Source organism: Ambystoma mexicanum, chromosome 12 (assembly GCF_040938575.1).
Source record: "Ambystoma mexicanum isolate Mex_15411 chromosome 12, UKY_AmexF1_1, whole genome shotgun sequence".
NCBI lineage: Eukaryota > Metazoa > Chordata > Amphibia > Caudata > Ambystomatidae > Ambystoma > Ambystoma mexicanum.
Genome location: NC_090936.1, coordinates 1,060,315,881 through 1,060,331,859, shown reverse-complemented (window position 1 = coordinate 1,060,331,859; position 15,979 = coordinate 1,060,315,881). Strand labels below are relative to the sequence as shown.

Below are 15,979 nucleotides of genomic sequence, written 5' to 3'. Positions count from 1 at the left end.
TGATATGATAGGTTATTTATAACATGCTTAATACCTGGAGGTTTCTAAGTGCGGAGCCGGGGATTTAACCTGCGTTGCTAACTGTCGTCTTTCTTCCAAGGCGAGCATGTTGCCGCTATCCTCTCGAGGAGGGAATAGTACTCGAAGGAGGGGCCCCTAGGGGCTGGGCAAGTGTTATGGGGTCCCCGGGTGGACAAGTGCCAGGGGAAGCAAGCAGTAGGGGTCAATGGTGAGGAGGAGGGCCAGCCTCGGAAGGCTAGTCAGGGAAGGATATTCGAGGGCAAGTGCTGGTAGGAAGGGGTGAGAGAGGAAGACTGGACAAAGGAGGGCCTGACCCTGGAGGGACTCATAAGGGACACATGCATCCAGTTGTAACTACAGGAGCAGACTAGCAGGGGAGAGGGGGGAGGGGAGGAGAGGGAGAAAAGAAAGGTCTTGAGAAGCTTCTGGAACTTAAGGATATCCGACTCAAGTCAGAGAGGGGCAGGGAGGCTGTTCCAGAGATAGGTTTCTGCCAAAGAGGGATATCTACCCCCCGCTCTCTGCTTGGAGAAATGACTGATCTGCAGAGAGTTGGAGCTAGAGGACCATAGGACTCTAGCCGGGAGGTATTTAGGGAGAGAGAGTTAAAAGTAGCGAGGTCCCAGGCCCCAGAAAGCCTTGTGGATGATGCAGAGGGTTTTGAATGTTATCCTTGCAACCACCAGGATCCAGTGGAGAAGTTTTTGTGCTGAACAGATGCGCTCCCTGGGCTTAAGGCCAAGGATAAGTCTTGCAGTCCTATTCTGGATTAGTTGAAGAGGGTGGAGTGAGGAAAGAGGCAGATTAAGGAAGAGGCTGTTGCAGTAATCAAGCCTTGAGAGAGCCAGCGCTCTGGAGTATTGAGATTCTGGGGGAAGGTGAGGAAAGAGAGAATGCCTCTGAGGAGGTGAAGCTGATAGTGGTCCTTCTTGGCAATGTCAGCGATATGAAGTGAGAAGGGGAGAGAAGAGCCGAAGATGAGGGGATAGGGGCCCAAGGAGGGAAGCCAAATTGTAGGATTAAGGAGGGAGTAGAAGTCCCAATGAGAAGGATCTCTGTCTTACTGGCATTAAGGCTGAGATCATTAGCAGCACACCGCAGTTAGGCAGTCAGGAATGAGAGAGGAAGGAGAGGAGGGCGTGGAGGGAAGCTTAAAGGAGAGTTGTGTGTTGTCAGCATAGCACCGGAAATGAGGAGAGATGGTGGAGATCAAGTGGGCAAGAGGGGCAAGGTTAATGTTGAAAGGCCACGGCGACAGGATAAAGCCCTAAAGGGGCGCCGTAAGTCGAGTGAGTTAGAGGAGAGAAAAGTGCCCAGTTGAACTTTGGAGGGCCGATTTGAGAGGGAAGAGGTTAACCAATCCAGTGCCCGGTCCGTGGTGTCAGGGGTATCAGGGGCTGATTTATGAGGATGGAATGATTGACTGTGTCAAAGGCAGAGGACAGATCGAGGAGAATAAGAGCGGAAGGAGTCGAGATTTGAGAGCAAGTCATCACGGGTGTTTAGGAGGAGAGAGGTTTCTGTGCCTCTGGCTGCTCTGAAGCCAGATTGGTGGGCATGAAGGCAGCCAACAGATTCAGTGTGATAGATTAGTTGGGAGATGACCAATTTCTCAAGAAGTTTGCCCAAGAGGGGGTAGTGGAGATAGGGCAGTAGTTAGCCAGGCAGGAAGGGTCGACAGATGGCTTTTTTAGGAGGGGGTGCAAAAGGGAGTGCTTGAGGGGTGAAGGAAAGGAGCCAGTGGCAAAATAGTGGTTACAGAACTCAGCCAAGGGGTGAGCGAGAGAGGCAATGTTGTCCTTGATAGTTCTAGAGGAGCAGGGAAGCACCTGTTTGGAAGAGACTTTCATAGAGCAGACTGTCTTAGTGACCGCATCTAGTGCTATGGGTAGGAAGGAGGAGAGTAAGGGGAAGCAAGAGGGTGACAGCGCGGGCCTGCATGCAGGTGAGGGTGGGGCATAGAGGAGAGAGAGGACAGGATGTCCTGAGTTTTGGTTGTCTAATGGGTGGCCAATGTCATGCAGAGGGTGTGAGAGGGAAGAGGAGAAGTGGAGACTGCAGTAGGATTGGCAAAAAGTTCAGCCCTGTTGTTTGTGGCCCCAGGGATGCGGGATTGGATATGTGCCTGTTTCTTGGAGCGGATACAGCGCATTCTGGTGAGCACCTTAGTTTTACTTTTTTTAGGAAGGGAATCCCCTTTGATCACTGGGGCTAGTGATATGTTTTGTTTTTCTTTAAATAAAAATTAAGTTGAACCATGTCCTCTTGACCGAGTCTTACTTCCGGTTCGCCGCAAAAGCCACCTCTAGCTGCTGTCTCTTTGCGTTCCGTCAGGAGTGCATATGTGATTTTTCAAATCTGTCCTGTGCCACAGCATGGCTGGAGGCTGAGAGTGCCTGTAGACTCAGCAAAGACACATGTTTTCACTATAATGATGACATTTATGAGGGGTCGGGCATCTGATTAGCAAATCTCCCTTTCAGAAACAGAATTACGTGCATTATTTTATGTTAATAAAAATCAAGAAAGCCTGGGCTGTTCTGCCCTGAGAGAAAGAGAATAAGTGATAACTGTTGGGAGTTATGAATCTAACACTTCACACCATGTTGCATATCTCCCCCTGGATGGCTTTTTCCCTGACCAGCTGTTGGCTCTTTAGTTATGCGCCCAAGGAAACACACGTTCACATCACGTAGCTCTTGGCTTTCCCTAGCACCCGGAGTGCCCAAGTGCCACTAATCTGACGATGTACAAGAGTAATTGTGTCAATATATTAATTCAATGCATGATGATATTAACTGCTGTTATTTTCAACAATATTCCTAAAAACCCGATAGTAAAACACGGGCAACATAGATATTAAAATAAAATACTATCAAGGGGATTACTGCACTAGTTCATTGCATCAGTCATGATCATTTTCAAACTAAAGCAAACATGAAAAAAATAAATGGTTATAATATGTATTCAGTTCGGTGATAAAGACGCGTCTACACTGCAGAAGTAGCAGTATACTTGTGAAATAAAATAACATGATCAGATGAAACAATAATTCGGTCATTGTTATATTGTTTTATTTCCTGAATTGTGCTACTACGAATTGTTGTGTAACATAGTTCCTGGCTCTCAGTTTCTAACAGTGACTTTCCATTATCATACACAGCTAAGCTCCTGTTTATCATTTGATGTGGCCTCTGCGCCGAAATTTTGTCAACGATTCAAAATATCCTCATCAGCTCACAAACATTAAAATACATCAATATTTTTAATTACATTCATATAGAATAGGGAACTACTAGCAAATACAAATGTACGACATATTGCTAAAACGAACGTTATAAATAATAACTGCGCAGTTGGGAAGTAGCGCACAACTGTGGAAATACAAATCCCATAGTGCGTGAGAGAGTGGGCTCTGCCGCACGCGCAGTGTGCATATTTCTCCCCCCCCCGCAGTGCCGCCCCCGCCATGTGTAGGCAGCAGGAGGGGCTCCTGTGGGAAGTGTGACCGCTGACTGACCAACAGAGCCCAAAAGCATCGACAACGGCTGTGGTGCGCGCGAGAATAAGATGCCTCGGCCCCCCCTGCCGGAGCAAGTCGAACGCTCCCACAGCACCTGCGCTAGCAGCGCTAACCGTACCATGTCATCCACAGAGGGGGAGTACCAACGGCGCAGGCGGTTCACTCATGACGCCTTCGGTAAGAACTGCTGGATGGAGTGGGCAAGGTGGGAGGCGGTGGCACGGAGAGGGGCCAGGTGGGCGCCTTGAAGCCTGCCAGCGCTGTGCGGAGCTCTATACGTTCCTTAGGAGCCCACACACCTGCTGATGCAGGCGCGGTGTTGTGGGGTATCTCGTGACTCTGGTCTCTCCAGCGGAGGAAGGGTGCTGGTGGCAGAGGGTCGGGCAGCCTCCGAAGACTGATCGGTCGCACATCGGGGAGACGGGTCATTGTTTGCAGTAGGGCTTTGTGCTAAAAATGCACCTAAATAGCATAATACTGAATACTCTGGTGACTGTCGTTATATTGCTTTTTGACGTTACAACGTACCCCAGCCATGTTATTACGCAACCAAATTTCGGCATCACAAAAGTAGTTGGCGTAGTATGTCGCAAAGCTCCCTGAAGCCCTGCACCTGTAACCCTGAAGTTGGAGATCGTCACCTTGTAATGTTTATGGGTAAAGCGCAGGTGATAAATTGCCAGCAAAGGTGGGGCTGGCCATTCTAATCTGACTTCAAATACCTTGTTTTTGGTGGAGTAGCAGTGTTCCGGGATTCTAAAATACTGCCGTTGCTGTGTTTACAATCCAACGTAATAGTTAATGTGCGTCATTATCTTTCTTTGTCTCCCTTAAAAAAAAGGGTTTTATTAACAACGTCCTACGCACTCGGCACTAACCTACATTTGGGTTATTTAAGTTACTTCGCAAATGTACACCGTCACTCTGTCCCGAACTAGTTGCATCAGGTAGCAGGCATGCCTTACTTGCTACCTTTGTCTCATGATTTGTTTTCTGTACACACTTGAAAAACAAGACGTGTGTGCTGCTCTTTGGAGGCAGGCTGGCTTGTGTGGAAATTGGATTTTGAAAGGCCAGGAAGGCTGGAGTAGAGAACGTCACAAGGGGGCCTTTATAGAACAGTAAAGGAAACTTTTCATGCCTCAGGCTGATTAGAAATAATAGTGCTAAGTTTGCTTGTTCCATGCGTGAGACTCTGATCCAGTCCTTGTTTTTTGCTTCCGATTGCATTCTGGTAATTGTAGTTTCCTGTTTCCCATTGCAAGGGATGCTCTTCAAGTCCCAGCGTGCAGTGCAGAAGCCTTTGCTGCCTCTCCCTTCCCCCATGGATGGACGGTTGATGTTGGTACTCATGTTCAGAGGAGAATTGCCTAGCATTAAGTTGCTGGACTGCCGCAGGGAAGGACAAAGACTGATATGTTTTGGATATTTCTCCTCTCTGAAAGATAGTGAGCTAAAGACTCTGGGTAAGTCTCTCATAACCAGGACTAATGTCTGGCAGAGGGACTCCCAGGACCCCCCTTGTTAATTTGCTTAAACCTGATTCATAAAATGTAGACTATCTTTTGAGATACTTGCATGCAAATGTTATTTACAATTTTACTCAAGGCCAGAATTGTTCTAGTTTTAGGGTATGTAAGGCGGCAGATGGAAATCTAAGATGGTCATGGATGTCTTATTTTCTACTCGCTGGAGATGGAACAAGCAGTAATGGATATATTTTATTCTGTTTTAAGATGTCTGCAATGTTTTGGTCTTGAGTACTAGTTAAAGCAGGCCATTGGCGGGTCAGTAGCCTCTTTCTCCTCCTCCCCTCTTCTTGCCATGATTGGTAGTTTATTCTTTTGCTTGTACAAAAGCAAAATGTACTCTACGAAATGGCTGCAATGCAATCTTGTGAAAAAAACTGTACATTGTACTAAAGAGAACCCTGACCGGCCCACAGAGTCCGAGCTGGCTCTGTAGTACTTTAAGACTAGATAGCTGCACCTTGAGGTGGATGGGGTGTAGGATTTCTTACTCCCAACACCAATCAATAAGGAAAACTCAATGGTTTGGCAAAGGTGAGTCCGTTTAATGAAGTACAAAACACGTGGAACTCAACAGTGATGCGATAGCCCGTCTCGCTTCAACTCCCAACAACTTCATGCAAACGGTAACAGTTGTACTCAAAATTGTCATCATTGACGTGTAACACTCAAAAGTTATCATGCAATTCTATTGGTTGGAAAAGGTAACTTAAATATAGGCGCTATATCTGTATATTGTAACGGAGTGTGGGGATTGGATAAACACTATCAGTTGGGCGTCTAAGCCCTTCCTTCAAAAATGACTACAGTGGACGTCACTAAAAGTACGATGTCCCATTGGTTCTACTATCTATAGGATCCTCCTAGATTATTTGGTCCATTGTGATTGGGTTGGCTTCGACCCCATGCATAAATCTCCACTTTAATTAGCAGAATGGTCGACCAGGTGCAGGATGCCCCAAGATTCACCCTGCCTCCCTTCCATCAATCCGTACTTTAGTGCCAATTAGTTGGCTGTGGTCGGCCTCGAAACTGTAGCTTCTTGTCAGAGAAAGTTATGGCATCTTCTGTTTGGGAGACAGCCATGCTAAGGTGCCTCTTCTCGCTTGGCTGGTCATGTGCGAGCACACCGTGAATCTGCTTGGATTTCCTTCTATTTGCCCATTTAATTCTTATTTGACTTGCCACCTGCCTGGGCCTCCTTGTCTCGTCCTTCCCGGGGAAGGCTGCTCTGTTCTTAAGTTTCGATTTTCTGAAGCTACTGTCCGCCTCCCTCTCTGGTCTGACCTCGACTTCCCAGGCACGGGCTGCTCCTGCTGAGTTTCGATTGTCTTCTCGTTTTAGCTGGAATATGAATCCTGTCCTGTTTCACTCCTAGTTACCTGAGTTAATTCTGCTTTTGTGTAAAGTGGACTTGCACTTATATAGTGTGCTTCGTTGAGGTAGATATATAGCGCTTGCCGCTCTATTCTTCTACTAGGCATAGCAAGCCGCACTGTTTTCTTAGCTTCTTGCAGTTACATGCATATGTACAGGCGTTAGCTGGTTGAATATCTTCATCCTGCTTACTGCTTAAGTTTCTTTATATTCTAACATCGTCTCTCCTTCTAGGTTCACGCTATCCTTACTCATGGCATTTCTTTTCTGTGTGCGTCATCCTTTGGTTGTTGTTTCTTTCATCTGTGAGTTTGTCCGGGCCCTCGTGATGTAACCATTCATCTTCAATTAAGGCCTGTTGAGTTTCTGCTGGGACAGTGTTTAAGCAATCTTCATTTCATGTCATTTGCTGGTAGGGTTTTCTCAATGGATACCTTACTGTCCATGGTTGTCTGGTTATTGGTACTTCAATAGGTATTGCTCTTCTGATCGGCACTGGCCAGAGCCCTATGCAGCTCTCTGCTGGTTTATTTGCTCATCATGCGTCCCATATCTCGGTGTGAACGTTCTTGGTACTTCAAAATGGGCGACCTGGAGTGCAGTCTATATTTGGGACCTCCTCTAGACTATGCTCCGCACTTAAAGGGTGGTGATATTTTAATCTTAGCATGGTATCTTGCCTCTAAACTGGCATGTTATGTATGGCTTTTGTCTTCGTGTTTTGGGTTTCTGAAGCTCTTGACAGTGAAGCCTTTTGTGTGGGGAGGGAGGATGTTTCAGTCCTTCAGGTATGCTGCATATACAAGGCATACATTCGTTTTCAAAAATTGATTAGCAGTGTTTGCTAATTAAACATTTTTTGATTAGCAAACTGACCCATTTGATTAGCAATTTTGTATTAATATTGTTAATGTCAACTGAAGTTATTTGTACCCAAGACATGAAATGAGCAACAATACAGCAGTTTAGCGTACCGCTGAAATAAGACAGATGAGTCGGGCATTGCAAATTCTTTAAAAATTCAGCTAGACCTGCATGTGGGTTGAGAAATGCACTCGACCCGTAGCAATGGAGGACAACAAATTTAAAATGCGATTTGTGCACAATGGTGCATGTCTCTACAAACACGCTTTGTTTAGCAAACTGCTGCCATGCACAGTTGAAACTTTTGTTTGACATTTACTGCAGTAAATGTTACATAAAAGTTTCAAACACCTCTTGCAAATGCTACAAGCCCTTCATAAAATGTACTAGACTATGCGAGTGGATGAAAAGACTTTGCCAGCCACAGCTGAGTGTCTGTAAAATGTAAAAGGTTGGCTGTATGAACGGACACAAATAAGTAGTTGTGATAAAAAAGGATCTGAAAACAGTTTGGCCAGCTGTCTCCTGCAGGTGGTTATGTATAATGCAACAGTGTTGGGTATTGCAATATATCTGTAAATGCACAAATTGGATGGAACTGTTGATAACTACTTTGCGTAAGCATCTAATCCGCTTTGTGCATTCATTATGTAAGAGGAAAGAGACTAAACAGAGTGGATTGCGTAGCAGGCATAGAACTGAGCAAACTAGATGGAATATTGTAGTTTGTGGTCCTCAATTTCAGGGTACCTGGTATAAAGCAACTGGGTGATAAGGAGTACGGGCTCGTTCATGGGTTGAGCACCAGTTGCAAGATGTATGCAACCTGCAGGTTACAGAACTAGGTGTGCCATCAAAGGCATTTGATCATGTACATTTTCAATGTTGACTCGTCAAAATGATGCCTCTTCCCCAACACAATGGAATATAGTTGACACAATGAAATTGAGATACACTAACCCAAACTTTACTGTAAAGCATGGACTTGATGCAGTTTATCAGTACTCTAATTATGCATTATGTAACAACCTACATTTTAGGAATGAAATTGCATGATTGTCTTTTAAAAAAAAAATATATAAAGTTGATGCATACAAAGACATTCTTAGCACTCCCACACATGCTTTTTGGCACTTAGAGTGGAGGAGATGATTAATGCTGCACTTTCTCTCCATTAGGACTTGAAGTGCACAGAGGGCAAGAGGAATTCAGGGCGAGCTGTGCTTTCATTGAAGAGGGCAACTTAAATAGCTATCTTTGCTACACAAGTGTCCATTTGATTAGTAAACGGACAGAATTACATAGCAAATTGTTATGCAACACTGCTTATTTTATGCCTTGATATACTCGGAAACCAGGCAAATACTCCCAATTAAAATATAGGAAGGAAAAATGCTCCCAAAAACAGGACAACATGGACAAACAGGAGCCTACTATCTTCTCCCTTAGACCCTCCCGCCCCTGCTTTTACTCGCACATCTGCATGGATATGTTTAGATGAGCGGTACCAGAAAAGCAGGGCCACAGGAAAAAGCTCTTAATATTACTCCCTGGAGAGGACCTTCAAGCTAAAAAGGAAAGGAATCTTGTGTTGAAAGAGATTGCTTTGTACAACGGGGAATGGAACGCAGCAATTGATCAGTTTCACTGTTATCCCTCACTTTCCCATTTGGCTCACAAACACAAGAAACGGCCCTTGTGGCTCATTTCCTAATTGTTTATATAGGCAACTTCTTTTGCTCTTGAGATGAAATATGTTGCCAACTCGTGAGGTTCAGTTAAGAAGGAAATTGATCCGTATTGAGGAAGCCGGTTGTCGATTTTTGTAGAGGCAACGATCACTGAAACAACAAAACATGGTGTTCTGCACTTTCAGTACAAAGAATGCAAATTTCCGGAAAATGCATCTATTCTGTGGGCAGATACTGAGGACTTCTGGAAAAGCTGTTTAAGCCCCGGTTCGACAGCCCTAGAAATTTCTATAGCTGGATTTGTTAACTCCTTTAAGCTATGCGTATTTGAAAGTTACTGGGTCGTTCTCCACTCCCTTCTCCCTCACCCGCTCCCTAGCTTTACTTGGCCGGATTTGGGTTGTTTGCCAGTAACAGAAAAGTTTGCAGTTGAGAAGACTGTAGCTAACTTGACCATTACGGTTGACCGTAAGTTAATGCCTTCCCAAGCATACCCCACAAATACACCCCCCCCGTTTACTTACCTTTTGGCTGCACACCTTGTGTGCTGCCAACACCCTGTGACATTGGTTCCCTTCACTTGCGTGCTTGGGAATCCTTTTTTACTCTTGCCCCACCTCCCCGAATCCGGAAATGCTGAACATGGGGAGCGGGGGACACCCCTGCTCATCATGTTCAGTAATTTCTATCTCTAAAAAAAATGATATATATCGCCTCTCATCCAAAGGCCTCAGGTGCTCACAGACGAACAAGACATATAACGGGAAGTGTTGCATAATGCAACAAAAAGCTGGACCGAGAGGGAGGCCCTTCCAGGCTTACGCTAAGCTAATCACATCAATTCAGTCTTTTGTCAAAGATAAATGTTTTTAAACGTTTCCTTAAGTGCAGTGTGAAAACGCAAACTTTTGATATCCAAAGGGAGCGAATTCCAAAGAGATGGGGGGGCCCAGGCATTGAAACCTGCTCCACCAAGCTTTTTCCGGACCATGCGTGGCTGTCCCAATAGCATTTTATTGTCTGAACGTAGTGTCCGAAGGGAGGGAGATCTTTTCACTCTAGAGGAGAGGTCACTCGGTGCTTCGCCCTCCAGGCATTTAAACACCAAGATGGCACCTTTTAAATTGGATGCATTGTTCAATTGGGAGCAATTGTAATTTCCTGTGTAAGTCCAAGACCTGAGAAAGGCGGTCAAGACCACAAACGGCTCAAACTGCTCCATTTTGAAGGACTTTAAGTTTCCTAATATTGCTTTTTTAAAGTCCCCAAATGAAGACTGTTGCAGTAATCTAACAACTATTGCTGCCACAATCGGAGCCCTATTAGATTCAGATAGATTGGAGCGAATCAATAGGTGTACATAATATGACCATGAAGATTTTAAATGGGAGACGTGCTTTTGAAAGGAAAGGTGGGAATCAAACTAGACTCGCAGTGTCTTCAGTGTCTTCAGTGAGTGACTCTGGAATAGCATTCCCATTTATCACAAAGCTTTTGTATTGTGGGTCTAGGTGTTTCAGTCTGTTGGGTGTTCCATGGATAAGTAGCTCTGTCTTGGCATCATTTAATGCAAGGGAGTTTAGGGCCATCCATTTCTGGATTGCCCTGAAGACTTTGTAAACATTTTCTACATCTTCCTTGTAAATCCCAGCTATCTGCGTAGTTTGCAAATTTCACTCCCAGGGACTCAAGAAGATCACATACATATTTAACATAAATGTTAAATAACAGAGGGGATGAACAAGATCCCTGGGGGACATTGCATGGATGTCTTCTGTGACTGGGCTTCTCCACTAGCTACACATGCCATTGTAGGACCCCAAAAAAGATTTGAGACAGGATACCGCCATGGGGGAGCATTTCCCCATGTGTTCTAGTTTGTCCACTAGCGGGTCATGGTCGACCAAATCAAATGCAGACGATGGGTCTAATGGGATCAGCAACGCCATATTTCCATCCTCAATAATTTCTGAGATATTGGAAGCCAGATTGCTCATTTGCCAAGATGTGTTGTGTTTTCAACAAAGGCCTGGTACTGAGAACACGCCACCTTATCAATTATTTTCAGGTTAAAGGGCATGTTCATTATCGGTTGGCAATTGCCAGGAACCAGCAGGTCAAGACTTTTCGAATTTATATAAATGGTACAGGCCCTTTTCGGTCTTTTGTACAACGTACAAATGGAAAGTCTTTTTGGGCATTTCCCCTTGTACTCTACCCCCTCCGCCCCCTACTCTCCTCTTTTTCTCCCATAACATCTGATGAGGTTTCTAGACAAGTCTGCTCTATGATGGTCTCATCCAAACAGGTGCTCTCGTGCACCTCCAGAGCTATCAAGGACACCATTGTCTCCCTTGCTCCAGCCTTGGCGTATTTCTGCAATCGCCCCTTTGCCATCGGATCCTTCCCCTTACTCCTCAAGCACTCCTTTGTGCAGCCTCTCTCAAAAAGGCTTCTGTCGACCCTTCCTGTCTGGCTAACTACTGCTCTCCATTACCACCTTCCTGGGAAAACTCTTGGAGAAGCTGGCCAGCTTATCCACCACACTGAATCTGTTGGGTATCTCCATGACTACCAGTGTAGCTTCAGAGCTCTCCACCGGTTGTGTCCCTCAAGGCTATATCCTCTTGCCTTGGCTTTTCAACATCTACCTGGCCCCGCTAGGCCATTTGATGTCTGCTTTCTCTCCTAACTTCCAGTGTTACGCCGATGACATGCAGCTCTCCTTCAAGCTTGCCTCCGCATCACATAAAAGAGCAACCTCAAAACGGTTCACCCCACTGCTCGTTGCCATGAACAAAAAGAACCGATAACTAGAATGGAGGACCACAAATGACATGGGAGATGCATTTAAATTTCAACAACCTATCCGCTCCTGCAAAAAGGAAATATTAAGACAACTTAATCCTCACAGCACCACGCCCAAAAAGAACTTTCCAATACCATCGATGAAATTGTGCAATGACCTAGCAGACCACTTCAAAAACAAAATCGCCACCATCCAACAAGCCATACAAAACGCACCTTGTGGTCAGACTACGGAACCCACCCACCCTTACGAGGAACACCTGAACAAACTATGAAACTTCCCCGAAATAGCAGTGGAGACTTTTGTCAAACTGGTAAATCAAAGCAACAAAACGGGCTCTCCTGATGATCCTTGCCCCCTGGACATACACAAATCAAGCCTCGCACAAGGAACTCCCATGGAATACCACAGGAATGTCCTCAACCTATCAATCTCAACAGGGAAAGTGCCACAATCCTTCAAATCGGCGTACATCAGACCGCTACTCAAAGATACAGCTGGAAATAGAGAGGACCTTTCCATCTACGGACCCATCTCAACATCCCATATACAGCTAAATTGCTCAAAACGTACATATACAAAACAACCCAAAAATTCATAGAAGAGCACTGCCTATTGGTTTCAGACCAGTGAGAGGAACAGAATCGTCCCTACTCTCAATATGGGATGACCTAAAAGCAGACTCAGACAACAGTACGGCCTTGATACTTCTAGACCTCTCCGCGGCATTTGACACAGTTAACCACGACATCCTCATTACGAGGCTAAAAGGATTGGTAATAACAGACACCACCCTACTGTGGATTAAATCCTTCCTAACAAACAGAACAGAAACTATATGGATGAAACCTTTAAATCCAACCCAAGAGATTCCACATGCGGCGTACCACAAGGATCATCCTTCTCCCCACTATTATTAAACATCTACTTTTCTCTGTTAATCAAAATCACCAAAAGGCACGACCTCACCTGCTTCAAAATCACCAAAAGACACGACCTCACCTGCTACAACTACGCTGACGATACACAAATTGTGTTCAAAATACAAGACCCTCAAGAAGAAAATGCAACACTTGAGAACTGCCTTTGTGATATTTTTAACTGGATGAACTCTACCTCAAACTGAACCCAGGCAAAATGATCATCACAAATGATGGACAACAAACGTACCCTAGAGCCACAAGTAAATGCTATACTCAAGAAATTATTCTTTCTACTGCTAGCGGTAAAAAGGATCCTACCGTTCCTATCATTTGTCCACAAAACACGAACCATCGTCGCTCTCATCATGTCCAGAGTAGATTATACCAAAAAAACTACAACGCATTCAAAATGCGGCAGTCAGACTTCCTCAAATTACCCCGAAGAGAACACATCACAAAAATGCTATAAACACTACATTGGCTACAACCTGAACAACAAATAAATGTGCATCACGCACAGAGCAATCTAGAACCAAGGCACAGAATTCCTGAGAGACAAACTACACCTACATCACCCAACAAGCACGCTCAGATCAAGCAACGACATTCGCCTGAAACCAAAACCCTAAAACAAGAGAAAACTTGGTGGATGCTCTTTCTCCCACCTCGCACTAAAAATCTGCAACGACTTACTGACGAATATACGCAACACAAGAAACCATCTACTATTAAGGAGAGTGCTCAAATCTTGGCTCTTCGCTGCATAACTAGAACGCCCACAGGGGCACACTCGCACACAATGATGAGTGAAGATACCGATCCGGACCCTGAAAATCTATCAACTACAAACAGAATCTAAGGAAGACATTCTATGACCTATCAAACTACAAACTGAGAGCCATAACAGGATAAAACTAATGACCGAATACATAGTTAGACCAAGACGGAAGGTGAAGGATGATTCATCAATAGTACCCTAGCCCCGAATCGCACCCACGCCCAGTAGAACGTCGATATAGACAGCGAGGAAATAGGGGCGGCCAATCCAATGCACCAACACCAGAGGGGGGGGGACTAGACATATCCAGCCCCACCAACCTTAAATCCATAGAACACAACCAGGAATGTGCTGTGCCAACTAACCGATAGATGGCCAAGAAATGTAACCAGCAACTAAGCGTACCCACAAGAATGCATTTAAATAGAACAAGATCGGCTAGAACCAGGACATGCAACCCACTAACCCAACTTCAAATCTCTGCATACCTAATTCACCCAAAAACCCACACAACCACTTCTCTCCCAGCAAACCGCACACACCGCAACAACAACAAACACAGAAACTGCATCAACGGAACACAAGGTCTCCCTCTGATCCGATACTCGCACCAAAGCTCAGCGCACAATGGAAACCGAACTGAAGCTGCCGACAGCACAACACTTCTCTCACTCTCCTGCTCCCTCCTCACCCAACTAACCTAACCCGCTTGCCCGCCCTCTTATTACAGATCTCCGTTGGTCACAGTGCGCAATATAAATACCCTTTTCAACATTAACATCTTCCTCGCTCATTCCTGACTTCTTGTCTGCTATTCAGGTATGGCGCACTGATAACGATCTCTGCCTTCATACCAGTAAGACGGAGATCCTTCTCATTGGGCCCCTGCTCCTTCCTTCCCTCCCACACTTGGCCAGCCCTCCATGGGCTCCCTACCCCCCTCTCTCTGTCTTCTCTTCTCCCCTTGCAAGGAAGGCACACTTTCAGCTGCACCCCCTCGGAAGCATTCTCCCTTTCCTCACCTTCCCCCAGAAACTCAGTGTCTCCAGAGCCCTGGCCTGCTCCAGGCATGGTCTACTGCAACGCACTCTTCCTCAATCTGCCTACCTCCTCCCTTCACCCCCTTCAACTCATCCAGAACAGGACTGCAAGACTTGTATCCTTGCCCTCAAACGCAGGGACCGCATCTCTCCATCCCTAAAATCTCTCTCAGCTCTAAAATCTATCCACTAGCTCCCGGTTGTTGCGAGGATCAAGTTCAAGACCTTCTGCATTATCCACATGGCTTTCTAGGGCCGGGGACCCCCGCTACATCAAACTCTTGCTCCCTGAATACCTTGCTGCTGGAGCCCTTCTGTTGTCTAGCTCTAACTCTCTGCAGATCAGTAGCTTTTCAAAGCATAGAGTGGGGGTAGATCTCTCTCCTTCGCAGGTGCCTCCCTCTGGAATGGCCTCCCTGCCCCTCTCAGACTTGTGCCGGAAGCTTCTCAAGATCTTCCTTTCCCCTTTCCTTTCCTCCTCCCCTGCTAATGTCCCCATTCTGCCTCTTGACTGGCTACCTTGTTCCTTCAGAGTCTTGCAGGGCACCAGGCCCCCTAATCCAGTCTACACCTGTACTTGGTCTTCCCTGAACCCCCGCAACCAGCACTTCCTTCCGGGCCCCTCCTCTCCACTAGCCTGGCAGGGGCTGCACGCTTTTAGCCCTTCCAGCCCCTTACCTCGCACTTAGCTCATGGACTTTCCTTCCCCTGCACTCTGCTTACCTCTGGCTCTGACCACCCGGCACTTGCTTATCTCACGGGCCCTTTGGCCCTGACCAGGACTCGCCCCTCTGTCCCGCCCTTCTCTTTACTGCACTTGCACAATACGAAGGCCTAGTAGGATCGGTTTTTGTTTTGTCCTCGTTTTTCCCACCCTCTTTGTCTTGTTGCGGCTCGAAACACATTGTGTATAGGCACATTACAAATACCCAAGAAAATATTGGTGTGTAAAGCGTATGCTCTGTTTAAATGAATCTAAAACTGCCCGGAAAAGATGATTTTGTACTAATGGATTTTGTTAATTGAGTTTTAGGATTGAATAAAATGCCCCCTTTCTGAATGGTAATTGTTTTACTCGCTACAATAATTTTACACCCAGTTTTAAAATGGTTAGAATATACTCAGAATTCGTTTATTATTAGCCATTAGGGTTGAGAGCTCCCTCTCCTTTTTAATTCAGATGTGGTGGATCAGGGTCTACTCAAACTTTTTAGAAAACTTTCCAGATGTTAATAGGGTCGCTGCTATAGAAACTAGGAAAAAATAAATGTTTGAATGGAATGACTGAACTTTGGGGTCCCGCCTTTCAAATGGAAGATTAAATCATAAATGGCTTGTTGAGAAACTTTGCCAATTCTCGAACTTTGCAATGGTAAAGCACCTCTGCTCCTAGCTCGATGAGGACAATTGCTCCAGACCTATTC

At 45.6% G+C, this 15,979-nt stretch overlaps 1 protein-coding gene across 4 annotated transcripts in view; it reads left to right on the top strand.

Moving 5' to 3' along the window:
• Positions 1 to 3,480: 3,480 nt before the first annotated feature.
• Positions 3,481 to 15,979, top strand: part of LOC138514243 (uncharacterized) — a 364,675-nt gene continuing 352,176 nt past the window's right edge. For all 4 annotated transcript variants that reach the window (XM_069629606.1, XM_069629605.1, XM_069629604.1 and 1 more), the window contains exon 1: positions 3,481 to 3,721. In XM_069629606.1, the coding sequence (XP_069485707.1) occupies positions 3,592 to 3,721 (130 nt within the window). In that variant the 5' untranslated portion in view covers positions 3,481 to 3,591. The remainder of the gene's footprint in view (positions 3,722 to 15,979) is intronic.